General features: G+C 39.0%; 1 protein-coding gene across 2 annotated transcripts; it reads left to right on the top strand.

Annotated features, from left to right (window-relative positions):
• Window positions 1–261: 261 nt before the first annotated feature.
• On the top strand, window positions 262–3,600 carry LOC129412322 (E3 ubiquitin-protein ligase TRIM39-like). Of its 2 annotated transcripts, XM_055165718.1 has the most exons (3): window positions 404–561; window positions 1,288–2,417; window positions 2,491–2,688. In XM_055165718.1, the coding sequence occupies exons 2-3, from the start codon at window positions 1,290–1,292 to the stop codon at window positions 2,557–2,559; spliced, it is 1,197 nt and encodes a 398-aa protein (XP_055021693.1). In that variant the 5' UTR covers window positions 404–561; window positions 1,288–1,289; the 3' UTR covers window positions 2,560–2,688. The 2 variants fall into 2 exon arrangements, with proteins under 2 accessions (XP_055021692.1, XP_055021693.1); XM_055165717.1 differs by having other exon boundaries at window positions 262–561; window positions 1,288–3,600.
• The last annotated feature ends 16,046 nt before the right edge of the window (window positions 3,601–19,646 follow it).

Here is a 19,646-nt window from a genome sequence, read left to right as displayed (position 1 = left end):
TACTACTACTACTACTACTACTACTACTACTACTACTACTACTACTACTACTACTACTACTACTACTACTACTACTACTACTAACTACTACTACTACTACTACTATAGCCTACTACTACTACTAAACTACTACTACTACTACTACTACAGTACTACTACTACTACTACTACTACTACTACTACTACTACTACTACTACTACTACTACTACTGTGTGTTTTGTCTGAACACATTTGCTGTAACTTTAAGACTTTGAGTCCAACTTGTTTCTCTGTGGTCGACTTCACTGTTTACCAAATGTTTCCCTGGTCATTCTTTTGTGGACTGTATTGATTTCAGTCATATGTTTCCCCACTATAACAGAGTCTTCTTCTACACACATCACTGTGTTGATGTGGTGTGTGGAGTGGAGTCTAACCAGGGAATGGGGAGGAGCTTCACCTCAGTGTTACACAAGAGAAATGAAAGTGAAACTTAGAGAGCAGCTGCCTGTCGACAGTCTCTGATCTACACAGAGTTCACCTGACGTCTTCTGAGCTTGGAAAACAGATTCACACATTCAGTGAGTACAAGTGAAACATGTTTAAATGTTACTCTGAATTATCTGTCAAAGTTAACTGTTTGTTTAACTTCTATAACTAAAATGTCTGTAGAAAACTTCTGTCTCTGGGTTTAGCTTTAGCCTCCCACAATGAAGCTGTTTCTTGTCGACTGCTGTAAATCCTGCTCCTGCCACTAACTGTAAATGTTTCTCTGTGGTGTTCCACAGCTGCTTCTACTATTACTACTGTCACTCCACATACTGTTACTATTACTGCACAAATACACCTACAAAGGCCATTGGCTCTAAAATGTGGCCATATCGGCTTGTCAAAGCCTGATCCCGTCAGATCTCAGAAACTAAACAAGTCCAGGCCTGGTTCGTACTTGGATGGGAGACACTGGGAATTAAAGGTGCCACAGTGGAGGCGCCAGTGGCAAAACTGTCGTTGTGTCCTTAGGCAAGACACTTCACCCACATTGCCTAGTATGAGAGTGGAGTGTGCATGAGTGATGGTGGTGGTCGAGGGGCCGATGGGGCAGATTGGCAGCCTCGCTTCCATCAGTCTGCTCCAGGGCAGCTGTGGCTACAGTAGTAGTTTACCACCACTGAGTGTGGAGTGACTGGATAATGAACTGTAAAGCTCTTTGGGTATCTTTAAAGGTGCTATATAAATACATTGATTAATTAATTAATTAAATCATTCATTCATTAAAACACAGGACGTCTCTCTCTGTTGTGTCACAGAAATGGCGTCTGTCAGCTGTGTTCTGTCTGAAGACCAGCTCCTGTGCTCCATCTGTCTGGAGGTCTTCACTGACCCTGTCTCCACTTCCTGTGGACACAGCTTCTGCAAAACCTGCATCTATCAGCACTGGGACCACAGCGAGCAGTACCAGTGTCCAGTCTGTAAGGAGGACTTCAGCTCCAGACCTCAACTAAAAACCAACACTTTTATGTCTGAGATGGTCTCCCAGTTCAGAGGACCTCAAGAGGAACCAGACCACGAGGAGTCACAGGACTCGTCTGAAGCAGGAGGTGTTCCCTGTGACATGTGCTCTGAACCCAGACTCAGGGCGGTCAAGTCCTGCCTGGTCTGTCTGGCCTCCTACTGCCCCACTCACCTGGAGCCTCACCGGAGCACCGCCCGCCTCCAACGACACCACCTCATCTGCCCCGTGGAGAACCTGGAGGAGCGCATCTGCCAAGAGCACGACAAACTTCTGGAGCTGTTCTGTAAAACAGAGAAGAAGTTCATCTGTCTGCAGTGCACCTTCTCTCAGCACAAAGACCACCCTGCAGTGCCCCTCAAAGAGGAGTGTGAGAGACAGCAGGCAGAGCTGGAGACACTGGTGAAACAAAGGCGACAGAAGATCCAGGACATCCAGGACTCTGTGAAGGTTAACAACAAGAACGCTGATCTGGAGATGGCTGAGGGGGTTAAAGTCTTCACAGATTTGATGGAGTGTGTTCAGAAGAGTCTGGACCAGTTCAAAGAGAGAATCACAGGAGATCAGAAGAAGGTGGAGGACAGGGCCTCAGAGCTGATAGAGAAGTTAGAGCAGGAGATCTGTGTCCTGCAGCAGAGAAGAGCTGACATGAAGCTGGTTTCTGAGGACCACTTCAGTTTTATCCAGACCTTCTCCTCAGTGAAACCTGCTCCAGAGCTGGAGGACTGGACACAAGTGAAGGTTTCTCCTCAGTCGTACGATGGTCTCGTAGCTCAAGCTGTGTCTGAGCTGGAGAAGACTCTTGTTCCACAGATAAAGAAGGTTTCTGAGGCCGAGTTGAGGAGAGTGCAGCAGTATGAAGTGGACGTGACTCTGGATCCTGACACAGTTCATCCAAATCTGGTCTTGTCTCATGATAATAAACAGGTTAAATACAAGAAAGTGATGATGAATTATCCAGATGTACCACAGAGATTTTCTACAACAGCCTGTGTTTTAGGGAAACAGAAGTTCTCTTCAGGGAGGTCCTACTTCCAGGTTCAGGTCAAAGGAAAGATCTGGTTTTTAGGAGTGGCCAGAGAATCAGTGGAGAGAAAGGGAACAGTTACTCTTAATCCACAGAGTGGATACTGGACAATTAGACTGGTGGATGATCAGTATAAAGCTTGTGCTGGTCCTCCCATCCCTCTGTCCCTGAGGACCAATCCTGAGACTGTGGGGGTCTTTGTGGATCATGACCAGGGTCTGGTCTCTTTTTATGATGTGGACAGTGCAGACCTGCTCTACTCTTTCACTCACTGCTCTTTCTCTGGGAACATCCTACCATTTTTTTCACCAGAGTTTAATAGTAAAAATATTGATAAATCAGCTCCTCTGAGAATTACACCTGTCAAAAAGAGTAAAGAATGATACTCACACAGACAAATAAGAACATCTACAATATTAGATCATTCATTTGTCCTCAACTTGGAATAAACTGCACTACATTCTTACTGAAAACAAAGACAAGGATCAGTTGCTACAGACATATATCTATATGTGTAAACTTAAATAAAATAGGCCTATGTCATACAGGTGATAAGTTAAAATGAAAAATGGATTACTAATTGTATCACACTTTGAATGTTTATGGAATGGACAATTTAATTTGTTTACATTTTAATACAATCTATTGTTTCTTTTAACAATAACAATTAATTAGTGATTTGTGAATCTTGTGAACAGAAATGTCAGTTTTGTTTCATTGTTTTAACTCAATATTTACAGAGATATTAACTTTATCCTTCACAAAATGATTCATCATCACCTATTGATACAGTGACGTCGCACTAAAACCTGAACAGTCTGAACATGTGAGACAGACTCTTCTGTGACACTTTAAATCCAGACTCAAAACATTTCTGTTTAACTGTGCAAATAACTGAAAGGTTTTCATTCCGCACTCTTCTCTCCAATTTATGTCTCTCTTTTTTAATTTTAATCTTCATGATTATTTATGTTTTGATTTGTTTTTATTATGATTTTAATGTATTAATTATTCTGTAAAGCACTTTAAATTACTTTGTGTACGAATTGTGCTGTACAAATAAACTTGCCTTGCCTTACACTGGGGGTGTTCTAAATGTACCTCTATGGCCGTTACCATGGTGAAAATACCAGATTTGTGCTTTATTTAAAGTTTAGTCCTTCAGATTATAAATTGTCCTGACAGTTACTCTTTAACTTGTTTCTCCTTTTTTCCCCAGTCTTGATTTATTTTTCTTGGATCAGTTTGTACCTCTACTTGGGTAATATTAGTTTCAAGTAACGTTACTTTTAGTACAGTTTTTGGCTAGTTCGCCACCTCTGCTTGTCAGTGGTGGAAAAGTACTCAATTTTGTTACTTAAGTAAAAGTACAGATACCAAAGCAACAGAAATACTAAAGTAAAACTACTTGTATTTAAAGAGTTAAAAGTAAAAGAATTTTGTGCAGCTTGCGATCTAAAAAGCTTCAAATGTAGTGATTTTGATACAGATTTGTGTTGAATTTTGTCCAACAGCAACAAATGAATATTTTTTTTGCTAGTTTTTAGTTGTTTATTTTTGTTTGCTCAAACTACAAACGTGTCTTTTCAGCAGGTCTCAGACAATAATACAAATACTTTTACTTTTCAGTCCAGTTCAAAAATGTAGTGGAGTAGATGTAATGAAATAAAACAAAAAAATATCCAGTTTAAAAATCTACTTAGGTACAGGTACCTACATGTTTAAAGGGCTATATTACACTATTTTCTGATCAGTGTTATAATGTTGTTTCCTCATCACAAACTGACCTGGAGTCGTGTTTTTTGTTTCATTCACACAAACAATATTTATCACACAAATCATGCATATTTAGGCTGAGTTCTTCTCCCAAACAAAAAACACTCTGTTCCACATTGTTCTTCACTTCACTAGAATAATTCGGATGATTTTAGCCCTGGAATTGCCCATTTCTACTAAACAAAAGGTCAAATATAGCTGTTAATAACACAGGATTACTCAAACATGTGAATGAAACAAAACACAACCAAACTGATCAGACCTGTCCATCACGAGGGAGACAGGAGCAGGTTACAGCGCTACGCCAAATTACAGTTCAGATCTGTGGAGAGTTGTCCCTGTTCACAGAAGGAGTTATTGTATTTTTGAACCTTTAAAGCGCACGTGAGTCAATTTTGAGTAATACAGGAAATGTAAGTACTGCACTTTCAATACTTTAACTTACTGTGACGTTCCACCGCTGATTACTGTGTCTTATCAGCTTCACCGTGTGGACTCTGTGGACGTATATGTGGTCTCTGGTCTCATTCCCACGGTCTTTCGGTGCTGGGAGCCTGAATAAGTTTGAACAGTGGCGCGGAGAGCTCAGGTCAGCCAGGATTAGCACAGGAAGACTCCACAGCGCTAAGTTAACATCCGCAGGCTCGCTGTTTTTGTAGTTTTTGTAGCACAGACCAATGCACTCGTCTGTGTTCTTCGGCTTTGTCCGGGGAAAAGAGAACACCGCACATATTCAGTGACAAACGGTGGTATACAGCATTTTAAGTGTTACTACATACAAATATAATAATGTTATAATTTCTGTACTTGTTATAGCTACTTTAATTTATGGTCTCGGTCAAGCAGAAGTAAACAACAAGGCCAAAAATTCAAGTTAATGCATCTGATATAAAAATGTATTGAACAGATACATATGTACTCTAGTTTATGAAACTGTTGACCTTTTTTCTGTACCATTTTTGGTTCTAAAGTTACATATGTTTTAAACAGACCATGTATGAAACATGGAACAAAAATTATTTCCCAATTTTCAAAGACCTGCAAATCATGTAAATAAATGGATGTATTTCATCATATCTTGTGTTATTCCATCTTTGAACTGTTGATGAAGGTACATGATTTTTTCAAAAAAAATGTATTTAAAATGATAAAAATTAGCTTGGAAGGACTGACATATTTTATAGAAACAGTTTCCTTTCATTTTGAAGTAATATTAAAGTATTCGGAAGAAAAAAGTTGACAAATTATGTAAAATCCTGCACCTTCTACTTGTTTGCACAATTTTCCCTCCGTTACTTTTCCCTCCGTTACCATGACCTTTCTTAATAAAAAAAAAATGACTCAAAAAGTAAGAGGTTTTTCAACCTAATCTTGTACCATATGGTAGAAAACTATATGAAGCAAATATTCAAACCAGTTTGTTAAGGATATGTAAGTGAGAACCAAGAGTTATCACTGTTTGTATTTATTGCCCAAAAACGTGCTGCATATTTCATTCCCTCCGTTACCAACATGAGTTTTAAAAAATTTTTGTCAACAACTTGAAAGAATATCACAGGTTTAACTTGACCCTGTTGGAGTGTAACTCTTTCCTACATTCTGATACTTTACTTATTTCAATAGTCCCTCTAGTTTCTGAATAAGAGACATTTGAAAGTCAAAAATCTGCCCGTTTCCCTCCGTTACCGCTTGACCGGACCCTTATTTGTCTACTTAACTACATTTGTGTTATGTTTCCAACTCTTATTGGAGTTTTGTAGAAATAAAATTCTTCAATGTTCAATTTTACAATGTTAAAAAAGACATATTGTGTTTGTGTCTGCTCTATATAGTTATATTCTATCACAACCGTGGATCATTATGTTACAATTTGGACATTTTAAATCACAATATTCATCTAAAATCACTTAATAAAAGAACCAAGTTCACTGACTGCCAGGTTAGAAAACGCAGGTGCCCAATGGGAGCTGACGTTGCCGTAAACACAAAGAGATTCTTACGTGTATCACCGATTAAGAAAATAAAAACTACAGAGCAGTGAGAGGGTAAATGAAAAGGGGAAACAACAATAACATGGCTACAAGATCTGAAAAGGCAATTTTGTATAACAGAAAAAAATAAATAAAAGTTTCGAAGTTTGTGTGGCTGATGTTGGAAAAATCTATTTCAAGGTGCATTGTGTAGCTTTTGTGGGAGTCTGTCAAATCTTGTTCTCCGTGGAGATGTGATTGCTTTGGAATGTTTCACAGTATGGCATTAAACCTTTCTATCTTCATGGAGACCAAACCAGACAGTTACAGGTCAGATCTGTGGAGAGCTGACCCCGCTCACAGCCAGAATGCCTGTTTTTCTAGGTATTTTGAGCTATAAAACCATCTGCAATTGAGTAAAGTAGAGCTGTTTAAAGTCATACTGTGGAACATTCAAGGCAGAGCATTGGCATATCCATAGAAACAAACAGGTGATAAACCGTGTATCATTTGTTCATCCGTTTTTCAATATAAAACTAAAAATTTTAAAACAAAAACCATACATTTTCTTCATTATTTGTCTCCAAAACCAAAAAGTTTTTGATTTTGTGTTTAAATGACGAATGGAAAAAAACGGATAATGGCCGTTTCCCGTTTACGTGACTTCCGTGACTGCGGGAGGCTGTGGGGCTTCTGTCATTTCACTTTTCTTTGGTAAGATTGTGCATTATTTGGATTTCATAGACAAGCATAAATACAAAGTGTAGATTGTGCAGAGTCGAGTCTCAGGTCTGATCTGATTCTGGTCTGGTTCCTGTTTTGTCCAGTTCATTAAGTTTACTAAATTACACATTCCAAGACCAGACTGTGAAAAGTAAAGATTTTCAACAATGATGGTTCATGGTTAGGAAAGTTAATAAATTAAAACTTTGGACATTTGATTTTTCACAAGTTCAACCCAAATACTACACATGAAATCAACACAATCTGTTCCCCCCACATCCTGGATCTTATTCTTTACTCTTAGTTCATTTTATAAAGTATAATGTATCTGCAGATGCTCAAAATCAAAGGACTCGGACTTGGGGGCAAAAAAAAGTGACTGGAACATCCCTCCTACATACATTAAAATGAAATACATGTGTAGAAAACTAAAATACAGTGTATTTCAAAAATGATTTAAAATTTGATTTAAAAAAATAGATCAGTCTAACACTCAGTCTTTAACACTGAAAATAGTGGATGCATATGTACAATTTACACCTTTACAGTGAGTGTGTTTACATGCACATCAATAACCCGGTTATGATCAGGTTTTTTGAGTATCCCGGTTTCTTCATGGTGCATGTATACGCAGTATCCTGGTTTCAGTATCCCGGTTATTAGAAACCGGGATACTGTAGCTGGTATTTTCCGATAGTACCCGGGATACTGTGGCATGTAAATGCAGTATCCCGGTTACAAACACTTTCCAGTCTTTTCACCACAACAGTAGCGACATAAATAAAGTGACCAACATAAATAAAGTGACCACACGAGTGAAATGACTGTAAATGACTGACAGTCTGCACTGACGTGAATGACTGTAAATGTACGACCTGCACATGTACGCTGACCTGCACAACTGCACTGTACACCTGCACATGTACAGTCTGCACTCGTACGACCTGCACTCGTGCGACCTGCACTCGTGTGATCGCTGCAAAACTAAAACATGAACTATCTCCTGTACTGTAAACACACAGAACAGACTCACCATCATCAGCACCTCTTCTGTCACAGAAAGAACACACATAATCCACAGAGTCGTGTCATTTAGTCCAAAAGAAGCTGATCGCATCAGCGACACAAGGAGCAGCTGTTTTTATCACCGCTAACAGTTTATGCTAATTAGCGTAAGTTTTGTTTCTGTAACACGTAAACAAATGTGATCAGAGCTGAATGATCTGATCAAACGAGCTGATGTGTCTACAGTGGTTCTGGTTTATATGTTGTAAAGTTTAGTTTATTTATGCAGAAGATTTTAATGAAGAATCTGTTGGTTTGATGTGTGCAGTGGATTGTGGGAGATCTCGTAGCTCCTTAGCTTCTTATGCTAAAGGAGCTCACGGTTTGTATTTTTCCTGGTTTATTAAATTGATTTAAATTAATTTTTGAGCTTGTGCATTTGTAAGATTATGTCAAGAAACCGGGATACTCCATTTGATCATGTACACGCGAATATGAGTGTCTCGGTTTCTCAGTGCGCATGTAAACGCAGTAACCGGAATACTGACATAACCGGGATATGGCTAATAACCGGGATACTGATGTGCATGTATACGCACTCACTGTTAAAATGAACACTGCCATTGTTAATTTACCACTTGCAGTTTTGCCGAGTAGTTCAGTGTTTTGTTATTTTTTTTGTGTTGGAGCTGGCGATGCTTTCAAGTGCAAGTCTCAGAGGAGTAAATGTGAGCACCAGACTTTGAAGTGTAAACTACAGTGTTTTTAAGAGTACGTTCTGAAATATTAATAATTACAGCAGGGGGCAGATCTAAAGGAGAGAGCAAAAGAATCAATACATGGAATACGATTGAAGGAGCAGAAGATCTTACTGGAATTTTGTAGAAACAACAACTAGCATGCTAAGAGCGCACCAGCATTACTTCAAGGTTCAAGGTAAAAAGCAATTTATAATAGGAGCAGACTGCACACAGAGATCTCATTTTACCCTAGAAACTGCACTACTGACACTTTACAGCTGAGATCATCAGCGTTTTTCAGTCATTCTCAGCGTTTTGTTGAAAATCAAACTCCTAAACACGACCATGAACGCTCGTATTGATCACAGGCTCCTGAAAATGTGCTGTTTAAAACCACTTACCATCCACCCGCCCGCCGGCGGGCGATTTTCCAATAAAAAATGTTCACTCTGTATATTCACCTTCATTATTGTTTTCACTACTGGCGTGCCATACATCGTTTGAAAGCTTAATTTATCAATAAAACAACCATATCATTCATTTTATGCCGTACAACGAGCCCGAATTTATGTGAATTTAAAATTCACATCATAAACAAAGAATAAGATACGCGTTTCTTACCTTTGAGCCGGTTCTGTCGGTCCAAAACGCGTTAAATCCATGAAAAGTTGTACTCAGTAAATCCGTAATAATCCACAGAAAAAGAATATCAAGTTGTTTTTCCAAAAAATAATTCCATGTGGGGAAATAATCCAGAAAATTGTCGTCCGTATGAGTGGATGAATCCGTGAATGAAAATATTATGTCTCTTCTCCGCCTCTTCTCCCGCTCTCACTTCCCTTTCTCTCCCGCTCTTGGGTACGCTTGTTTTCCTCACACTCTTAGCTTCAAAATGAGACCCTCCCCGCTGTTGTCGGTGGCGGGGTTTAGGTGGGATAAGCCGCTGAAGAAGCTAACGCACCCACCTACTTCCTGGCTTTACGCACGCGTCATCAGTTTGTTTACGGGAAATCTCTTCAGTCATTGGATCTTCCAGAAAGTGATTGACATATTGTTTTAGCCTATCACCAGAGCTTTCAAACGGTGGGTGGGACATTCAGATTGTATTGGAAACGGACCCTGTGTTTATACGCGCAGCCGAGAGGGACACAGAGAGAGACACAGAGAGCAGTGTGGCAGTGCAGAACTGCCAGTTGGAAGACAATTTTGGCTACTTTTAGTTTTTTTTCTTGAGAAAACATGCCTAAAGCTCAGAAGAATTAGTATTATAATAATAACAATTATTATTATTATTATATTATTATTATTATTTTGGCACAAATCTGGCAATCTTGTGCCGAATTGTCATTTTGTTTACACAAAGGCTCACAGCATCAAAACCCTTTGTCCTAGAGATCTGAAATTCTACACAGTTGTTGCCAACAACTTGAACAATGAGTGTAGTGAGTCACAAATGCCTAGCATGAAGTATGACCAAGCTAAGGCCTTTATTTTTTTCAATTGTTTTTTCGAAGCAAAAAATTTTTTAATTGACTGTACTGTAGGTTAGGCAGCACTCACAGTCTTCATGTACATATCTACAGAAACTAGAAGGCCTAAGCTTTAAAATGGTGCCTCACACAAGCATGTGGGTTCTAAGGTTTTCTTTTAATAAGCTATGGCATTTGGGTATGTCTTACCATTGTGCACACACCAAAATGAGGCGGGTGGTAACAGGTTAAATCTATTTGTGTTTTTTTCTTGAACTTTTGTGACGGTGTTTGCCAATGTTTGCATGATGTGACCGCAACGTATCAACACTGAGGCGAAAACAAATTTTACTTTGTCATATGAAAAATGTCAGACTGTTTAAAATAAACAATATTCCATTTATTCACGAACAGAGAAGAAATCCAGTCTTTGTTTGCAGTTGTGAAATACACAAGTTACTCTAGCAGGGGCGTCAAACTCAAATTCACAGAGGCCAAAATTAAAAACTGGGACAAAGTTGTGGGTCAAACTAAATATTTATTGAAAAATGCAGGTTTTCTCTTCTTTCGAGATATGTCATGTTAAACCTTTTCTTAGTAAAATAAATGTTTAATAATAGTTTTGGTAACACTTTCTAATAACTACACCTTACTTAGCCTTAATAAAGCATGAACAAAGACTTAATTAATAATGAACAAAGATTTAATTCATAATGATTCACGCTTAGTAAATGCTTAATAAAGCATAATTAGTCTTCACTTTAGAAAATCTCTCAAAAAGACTTAACTAACAGATAACAGCTGCCTGAATTATCATTGCATTGTATTATTAATAAATCATTCTCTCATGGTTTACTAATGATTAATAAATGCACAAATGGTTAGTTCATGAGTAATTAAGTATGAAATAATTATGAGTAACTATTTACAGCACAAGCAAATTAAGTCCAAGTGCGAATTAAGGTAGTAATTAAGTAGTTAATAAGCGTGAATTATTATTAATTAAGTCTTTGTTCATTATTAATTAAGCCTTTGTTCATGCTTTATTACGGCTAAATAAATTGTAGTTATTATAAAGTGTTACCGTAGTTTTGCTTAAACATTGAATCCAGAACAAGCAGACTATAAAATAAGAACAACATTTTAAATCAGGGGTGTCAAACATGCGGCCCGGGGCTGGATCCGGCCCTCCAAGACCTTTAATCTGGCTCTCGGCTGATTTTACTAAAATATTTTGATTATATTTTCTATTAAAATCTTGGTAATTTTCTGTGGTGTTTATCACAGCAGCGTCTCCAGCGTCTCTGTACGTGGCCCCTCCCACCAGAGCAGCACAAATGAAGACTTGTCTCTTTCCAAACGCTCTTAAAGGACGATCGTTTTGACTGTTGACCGTGACACCCTCATCAGAAAAATGTCCAACATGAGAAAACTGACTTATTCCTATTTGCATACAAGTTAACGTTAAAACATTGTGTTGTTGTGTTGTTTCTTAAAGTTTCAGGTTGTTCATAATATTGTAATATTTTGTAAAAGAAAGAGTTCATCAATTAAAAAAGATTTGTGTTTCTCTGCCCAAATATTTGAACTTGTTGTTATTTTTGGGGTTTATATGCCATGAGTTTTCTGATCCAGCCCTTTTGGGATCAAAGTCCGTTGGATACGACCCCCGGACCAAAATGAGTGAACAAAAATCACAGGCAATTGTAAAAAAAAAACGGTCAGAAATACGTAAAGGTGTAACTTTTCTGGTGGAGGGTCCGTCAAAAGCTTTTCTCCGTGGAGATGTTGTTGCTTTGTCTGGAATGTTTCACAGTATGGCATTCTCTACATTCATGGAGACCAAACCGGACCAAGTTACGGGTCAGATCTGCGGAGAGGCGACCCCGCTCACAGTCAGAATCCCTGCTTTTCAAGGCGTTTTTGAGCTGTAAAACCTCCTGTAATTCAACACATGTAAAGTAGAGGTGTTTAAAGTCGTACTGTGGAACATTTAACATCCATCCATAGAAACAAGCACCGGGAAAGTTACACAGTGCACCTTTAATAAGCTGTTCCACCTGTGTCATTCACTGAAACCACATTATCGTTTGTCGTTTGTCTTTGCTTAGTGTGAGGAAAACGTGAAAAGGTTAAAGTGTGTGTGTTTGTCGAAGGAGGCTCCAGAGAAAAGAGTGAAGGAGAAAGAGAAACAGGGAGAGAGAGAAAGAGGGAGAGAGAGAAAATGTAAAGAATGAACGTGGGACTGAAAGAAAAATGGGGAGATGAAAGAGGGAGAAGGATAAAAAGCAGAGGGAGAGATGACAAATGAGAGAGGGAGAGAGGAAGGAAGGAGATAGGAGAAGTGAGAGAGAGGAGGAAGAAAGGAGAGAGAGAGAAAGAGAGAGAGAGAGAGAGAGAGGGAGGGAGGAAGAAAGGAGAGATAAAAGAGGGAGGAGGAAGAAAATGGAGAGAGGAGAAATGGGGGTTGAGAGAGGGAGGAGGGAAGAAGTGAGAGATGAGAGTGGTAGGAAGGAAGAAAGAAAGAGATAGCAGAAGTGAGAGAGGGAGGAAGGAAGGAATAAGAGAGGAGAGAGAGAGGGTGGAATAAGAAAGGAGAGGGTAGAGATGACAGAGGGGGGGGGAATAAAGGAGAGGGAGAGTTAAAAGAGGGAGGAGGAAGAAAACGAAGAGAGGAGAAATGAGAGAGAGGGAGGAAGGAAGGAAGGAAGGAAGACAGGATACAGGACAGGTTAGAGAGGGAGGAAGGAAAGCAAGAGAGGAGAGATGAAAGAGAGAGGAGGAAGGAAGGATGGATAGATGTAGAGATGGAGGAGGAAGAGAGGAGAGACAGGAGAGGGACAGATAAAAGAGGAAGGAGGAAGACCGGAGAGCTGAGGGACGGAGGATGAAGGAAACAGGGAGAGAGAGGAGGGAAGGAAGGTGAGGGAGAGAGAGAGGAGGAAGGAAGGAGAGATGAGGAAGGAAGAAAACAGGAAGATAGGAGAAATGAGAAAGGAAAGAAAGAAAGGAGATGGGAGAGGTGAGAGAGGGAGGGAGGAAGGAAGGATGGATGGAGAGAAGAGAGATGTAGAGAGAGTGGAGGAAGGAAAGGAGAGGGAGAGAGGAGAGTTAAGAGATGGAGGAGGAAGAGAGGAAAGAGGGAGGAAGAAAAGAGGAGAGATGAGAGAGGGAGGGAGGAAGGAAAGGGAGAGATAAAAGAGGGAGGAGGAAGAAAGGAGAGGTGAGGCCGGGAGGAGGAAGAAAACCGGGAGAGATGAGAAATGAGAGAGAGGAAGGAAGGAAGGAAGGAAGGAAGAAAGGAGATAGGAGAGATTAAAGAGGGAGGAAGGAAGGAAAGAAAAAGAAGAGAGATGAGAGAGGAAGGAGGAAGGAAGGAGAGATGAGAGAAGGAGAAAGAAACGAGAGCGAGAGAGAAGAGATATGAGGAGAAGAGGAAGGAAAGGATGTAAAACACTCCATTCCACCTTGTGATGTCACGTGGTAATACAGGAAGCACAACTCCAGGCCTGTTTTTGAGGAGTTAACAACATTCTAACACAACTTAAAACTTACAAGAATCCATTTTGAGTAACACAGGACCTTTAAAATCCTCAAACACTAAAAATACCCACGAAAATGTTGAGTGTTTGACATTGACACCTCCGCTCACACACTTCCTCTGGTCATGTGAGGCGCCCGGCTGAGATTTGGAGCTGATCATTTATTCATCACGTATCGATTTGTTTGTGCAGCAGCGCCGCCCTGTCAGTCTGAACAGGCTCCTTTGTGCTCCGGACCGGCTCTGAAACGAACACCACGTCTGATTCTCTACAAAGGCTGGAAAAAAATTATTATTCGTTGAAAATTAAAGGCACGGGAAGATTTTGATGTTTCAGAATTAAGACCTATGGGCCCGGTCAAGCAGAAGTAAACAACAAGGCCAAAAATTCAAGTTAATGCATCTGATATAAAAATTTATTGAACAGATACATATGTCTCTAGTTTATGAAACTGTTGACCTTTTTTCTGTTCCATTTTTGGTTCTACAGTTCCATACGTTTTAAACAGACCATGTATGAAACATGGAACAAAAATTATTTCCCAAATTTCAAAGACCTGCAAATCATGTAAATAAACTGATGTATTTCATCATATCTTGTGTTATTCCATCTTTGAACTGTTGATGAAGGTACATGATTAAAAAAAAAAAAAAAGGTATTTAAAATGATAAAAAGTTTGCTTGGAAGGACTGACATATTTTATAGAAATAGTTTCCTTTCATTTTGAAGTAATATTAAAGTATTCAGAAGAAAAAAGCTGATAAATTATGTAAAATCCTGCACCTTCTACTTGTTTGCACACTTTTCCCTCCGTTACTTTTCCCTCCGTTACCATGACCTTTCTTAATAAAAAATCTCATTACTCAAAAAGTAAGAGGTTTTTCAACCTAATCTTGTACCATATGGTAGAAAACTATATGAAGCAAATATTCAAACCAGTTTGTTAAGGATATGTAAGTGAGAACCAAGAGTTATCACTGTTTGGATTTATTGCCCAAAAAGTGCTGCATATTTCATTCCCTCTGTTACCGACATGAGTTTTTAAAATTTTTGTCAACAACTTGAAAGAATATCACAGGTTTAACTTTACCCTGTTGGAGTGTAACTCTTTCCTACATTCTGATACTTTACTTATTTCAATAGTTCCTCTAGTTTCTGAATAAGAGACATTTGAATGTCAAAAATCTGCCCCTGTTTCCCTCCGTTACCGCTTGACCGGACCCATAAATATAGGCCTGTAAAGATGACAGATTTTGCTGGATGATTAATTGACCAAGAATTTATTGTGATAAACGATAATATTGACATTTTTTGAGACCATTTTAAACTAATATAATGACCATGGAATAAAAATGCAAATACATCCTCTCAATGATCAATAAACTTGACTTTTTAAAGAACATTTAACACTGGAACTGCAAGACAACCAAAAACAACAGGCCTAAATAAAACAGACTTAACACAGGACTAGTCTAGTGTGTCTGGCTCACAGCAAGGACTTGTTAACATAAATGCACTTGAATAAACCATTGCTGAACCAAATCCAACCAAAGCAATAGATAAAATGTATTATTAAGTCTCTGTAACAAAATTGCCCTTAAAAGTGATTTTAGTCTTACATTGGAATATAGTGGCTTCTCTCTCTGTGGCTGCTGCTGTGACCCTCGACATTTTGGTCATTTAAGTGTTCGTATTTACCCGCGACACAGGATCCTGTTTGGTTAAAATAAAATGTTTGTCCCCTGAGGAAAGCTACAGGCTGAAACGCGTCGGGACCGTAAATGAATAAAAGCATTTTATTTTAACCAGTGAGTGCCTTGGGTTTTTTGCATCTTTAAAGAAAACAGAATAAGTTTTAAAAAACACTTCCTTAGTTCTGTCCTCTTTCCCTCTCTTCCAGTCGCACATACCTGAAAAATCCAAATCATTTACGTCTCCCTTTCCCTTTCTTCATCATCCTGCTCCTCCTCCCTCTGTCCACCGCAGCAGCAGAACCCTCAGCCTCTCCATCTCCTCCTCTTCCCCACTAATAACAAATCTTATCAAACTCTCCCTTTATCACTTTATCACTTTATGCATTACTCACTGTACTCCTATCAGTTGTTTGTATTTACTGTTCTAATCTAATCCACTTTAGCACATTTCATCAACAAAACCGTTTCCAAAGTGTCGCATACATCTGGGTCCAGTCAAGCAGTAACGGAGGGAAACAGGGGCAGATTTTTGACATTCAAATGTCTCTTATTCAGAAACTAGAGGGACTATTGAAATAAGTAAAGTATCAGAATGTAGGAAAGAGTTACACTCCAACAGGGTCAAGTTAAACCTGTGATATTCTTTCAAGTTGTTGACAAAAAATTTAAAAACTCATGTCGGTAACGGAGGGAATGAAATATGCAGCACTTTTTGGGCAATAAATACAAACAGTGATAACTCTTGGTTCTCACTTACATATCCTTAACAAACTGGTTTGAATATTTGCTTCATATAGTTTTCTACCATATGGTACAAGATTAGGTTGAAAAACCTCTTACTTTTTGAGTAATGAGATTTTTTTATTAAGAAAGGTCATGGTAACGAAGGGAAAAATAACAGAGGGAAAATTGTGCAAACAAGTAGAAGGTGCATGATTTTGCACAATTTGTCAGCTTTTTCCTTCCGAATACTTTAAAGGGATAATTATTTTTTTTTTGACATGAATCTGTATGTCATCCCCGTGAGCAGTGTTGTGCATCCACACTGACTTACCCCCGACAGCGTCTGGTGAGCCGAGATACTGGCCGTTTTCAGTGCTGACGAAAGTAGTCCGGCAAGTTGTCTGGGGACATTAAAATAAAGCGTTTTTCTTCTCAAAACAATCTGTGTTCAAAAGAGTGATACATTTGCATCACAAAACCATCGTCCTCCAAAAAGTCAGACCTCATAATCACTTGGCACTATTTTCTCTCTGTTCGTATCACTACGCGCTTCCGCCAGGTGACAGCCGTGCCTGGTTCACAGCCTGGATAATCAAGAGTTCGCACCATTTTTTAGTTATATTCTTATGTATCTTATACAAGCTTATATACTTATCACTCTAGCTCTGACATTAGCAGTGTTTACGTGCTCAGACCGCTGCGACGTGAGAGAGCTAAACAACTGAAGAAAGTGATGGATCCGTGCGCGGCTGTCACCTGGCGGAAGCGCGCAGTGATACGAATGGAGAGAAAATAGTGCCAAGCGATTATGAGGTCTGACTTTTTGGAGGACGATGGTTTTGTGATGCAAATATATCACTCTTTTGAACACAGATGTTTTGAGAAGAAAAACGTTTTATTTTAATGTCCCCAGACAACTTGCCGGACTACTTTCGTCAGCACTGAAAACGGCCAGTATCTCGGCTCACCAGACGCTGTCGGGGGTAAGTCAGTGTGGATGCACGACACTGCTCACAGGAATGACATACAGATTCATGTCAAAAAACCTGAACTATCCCTTTAATATTACTTCAAAATGAAAGGAAACTATTTCTATAAAATATGTCAGTCCTTCCAAGCAAATTTTTATCATTTTAAATAATAAAAAAAAAAAAAATCATGTACCTTCATCAACAGTTCAAAGATGGAATAACACAAGATATGATGAACTACATCAATTTATTTACATGATTTGCAGGTCTTTGAAATCTGGGAAATAATTTTTGTTCCATGTTTCATACATGGTCTGTTTAAAAATGGTACAGAAAAAAGGTCAACAGTTTCATAAACTAGAGTACATATGTATCTGTTCAATACATTTTTATATCAGATGCATTAACTTGAATTTTTGGCCTTGTTGTTTACTTCTGCTTGACTGGGCCCAGATAAAAAATAACAACAACTTTGTGAATATGAAATAAAACTGGATTGAACTCCTCTAGTCACGTTAAAACAATAAAACTAGTCAAATCAAGTAAGAGCAAGAATACCGATGAATAAAAAAGGGAAAGATCATAAAATGTTAAGTAACGTTGTGTAAATTAAATACATGTTTTGTGTGTGTCGTGTTGTGTATTTAACTTTCATTTAGTCTGGTTTAATGTGTCTGTCTCCAGGGTGTTTGCTGAAGGAGGCTGTCTGTAAATCATTACCACACTCACAGTTGGTTTATGTACTTACAAAGTGTTCAAGGACCGGCTCGTACAAGTACTGGGATTCTCCACCTGTGCCTGCACGTCTGCGGATGGAGAGGAGGAGGAGGAGGAGGAAGAAGAAGAAGAAGAGAGGAGACGATGGAGGAGGATTCGAAAAAGGTGGAGAAGGAGAGGAGGTGGGGGAGAAGGAGAAGAAGGAAAAGGATGGAGAGAGGAGGAAAAGATGGAGGAGGAAGAGAAGGTGGAGAAGGAGGTGGAAGAGGAGAAGGTGACAGAGGAGAAGACGGTGGAAGGGGAGGAGGAGAAGAAACAGAAGAGTGGGAGAAGGAGGGAGAGAGGAGGAAAGATGGAGGAGGAGGTTAAAGAGATTAGGAGAAGATGGAGAGGGAGGAGAAGGTGAAAGAGGAGAAGGTGGAAAAGGAGGAGTAGAAGGAAAAGAGGAGGTGAAGGAGGAGTGGAGAAGAAGGTGAAGAAGGAGGCAGGAGGAAGGAGGAGGTGGAGGTGGAGAGGAGGTAGAGAAGAATTAAGAGATGAGGAGAAGGAGGTGAAGGAGAAGAGGAGAAGGAACAGGAGAAGGAGGTGGGGGAGGAGAAGAAGCACTGAAAAAAAAAAGTTGCTGGATTTGCGTAAAAAAGTTATGGAAAGCGGTTGCATGCAATAAAATTATGTTTAGGCTTTGAAACTTTTTTCGAACCCCTCTACACATATTTTTCTCGGAACATGAACATCACTTTTTCATGTTGATGAAATTTGAACAAATCATGCTGAATATGCATATTTATCTTATGTTACCTTATCATGAAATGTATAAGTATGTATAATTTAATTTAACTGATCTAATTCTGTAAAAGAATACAAAAACAGTCTTTAGTTTTCTACAGATCTGTATTGTCTTAAACAGAATCAAACACACAGGGACAGAGACACACAGTTTGGAGCTGGACAGTGTGAAGATTTATTCCAGTGGAGAAGCTCTGGTCTCTGCCTGTGGAAACAGGAATAACACATGATGATCACATTCTGATGATCTACTCTGTTGTACATGTTTAAATACACTTAAAGTACTTATTACTACAATAATGGACCAGAACAGAAGAACAAAAAACATTAGAACTGTATCTGCAGAAACAAAACTCACCATGTGCTGCTTTTCTTCCTCTAAACGCAGTAACAGGGAGGGCATCTGGTATAAAGTCTCCTAATGCCACATCACCTTGTACAAGTACGATAACAGTTTCAATAGGAAGTTCATTTTGAAAAATTTTAAAAATAATTTTAGTTGGTTTACTTACTTTGTTCATCTGTGCTCTGTGTTTTGTTGGTTCTCAAACATCTTCCTTTTTTCTGAAACATCAGCTGTAACATTCATGAACTTCCCCTCAGCTCCAGCAGAACCTGGACGTCACTCTGTGTTTGTAGACGACTCTGGAACAAACACATTCAAATCTTAGTACAACTGTCACACTCTTGTAGATGGACAGTCAAATACAATTTGTTTCAAGGAAACAGTCCTTACATTAACTCTAATTTCAAATAAAACAACACAAACATATTTTAACAATGACGACATTCTAGGTCGGATAAGCACATAAAATCTTTTAAAAAGTCTCACCTCCAGATCAGCTCCATAATCCTCCTGCTCCACACTGTGTGTCTCTGCTCCTGGATCTGTCCTGTGTCCTGCTGCATTTGAATTTTCCCTCCAAAAGTTTTGGGGAGGAGAATTCCAGAGGGAGGAGCCTCACCACAGATTATAATAAAGTCATGTTTCCTCAACCTGATTAAAACATGTA

The sequence above is a fragment of the Boleophthalmus pectinirostris genome, unplaced genomic scaffold, assembly GCF_026225935.1.
Source record: "Boleophthalmus pectinirostris isolate CB_2022bp ecotype Guang Dong unplaced genomic scaffold, ASM2622593v1 HiC_scaffold_8, whole genome shotgun sequence".
Lineage (NCBI taxonomy): Eukaryota > Metazoa > Chordata > Actinopteri > Gobiiformes > Gobiidae > Boleophthalmus > Boleophthalmus pectinirostris.
This window is presented reverse-complemented; position numbering and strand designations above follow the sequence as displayed.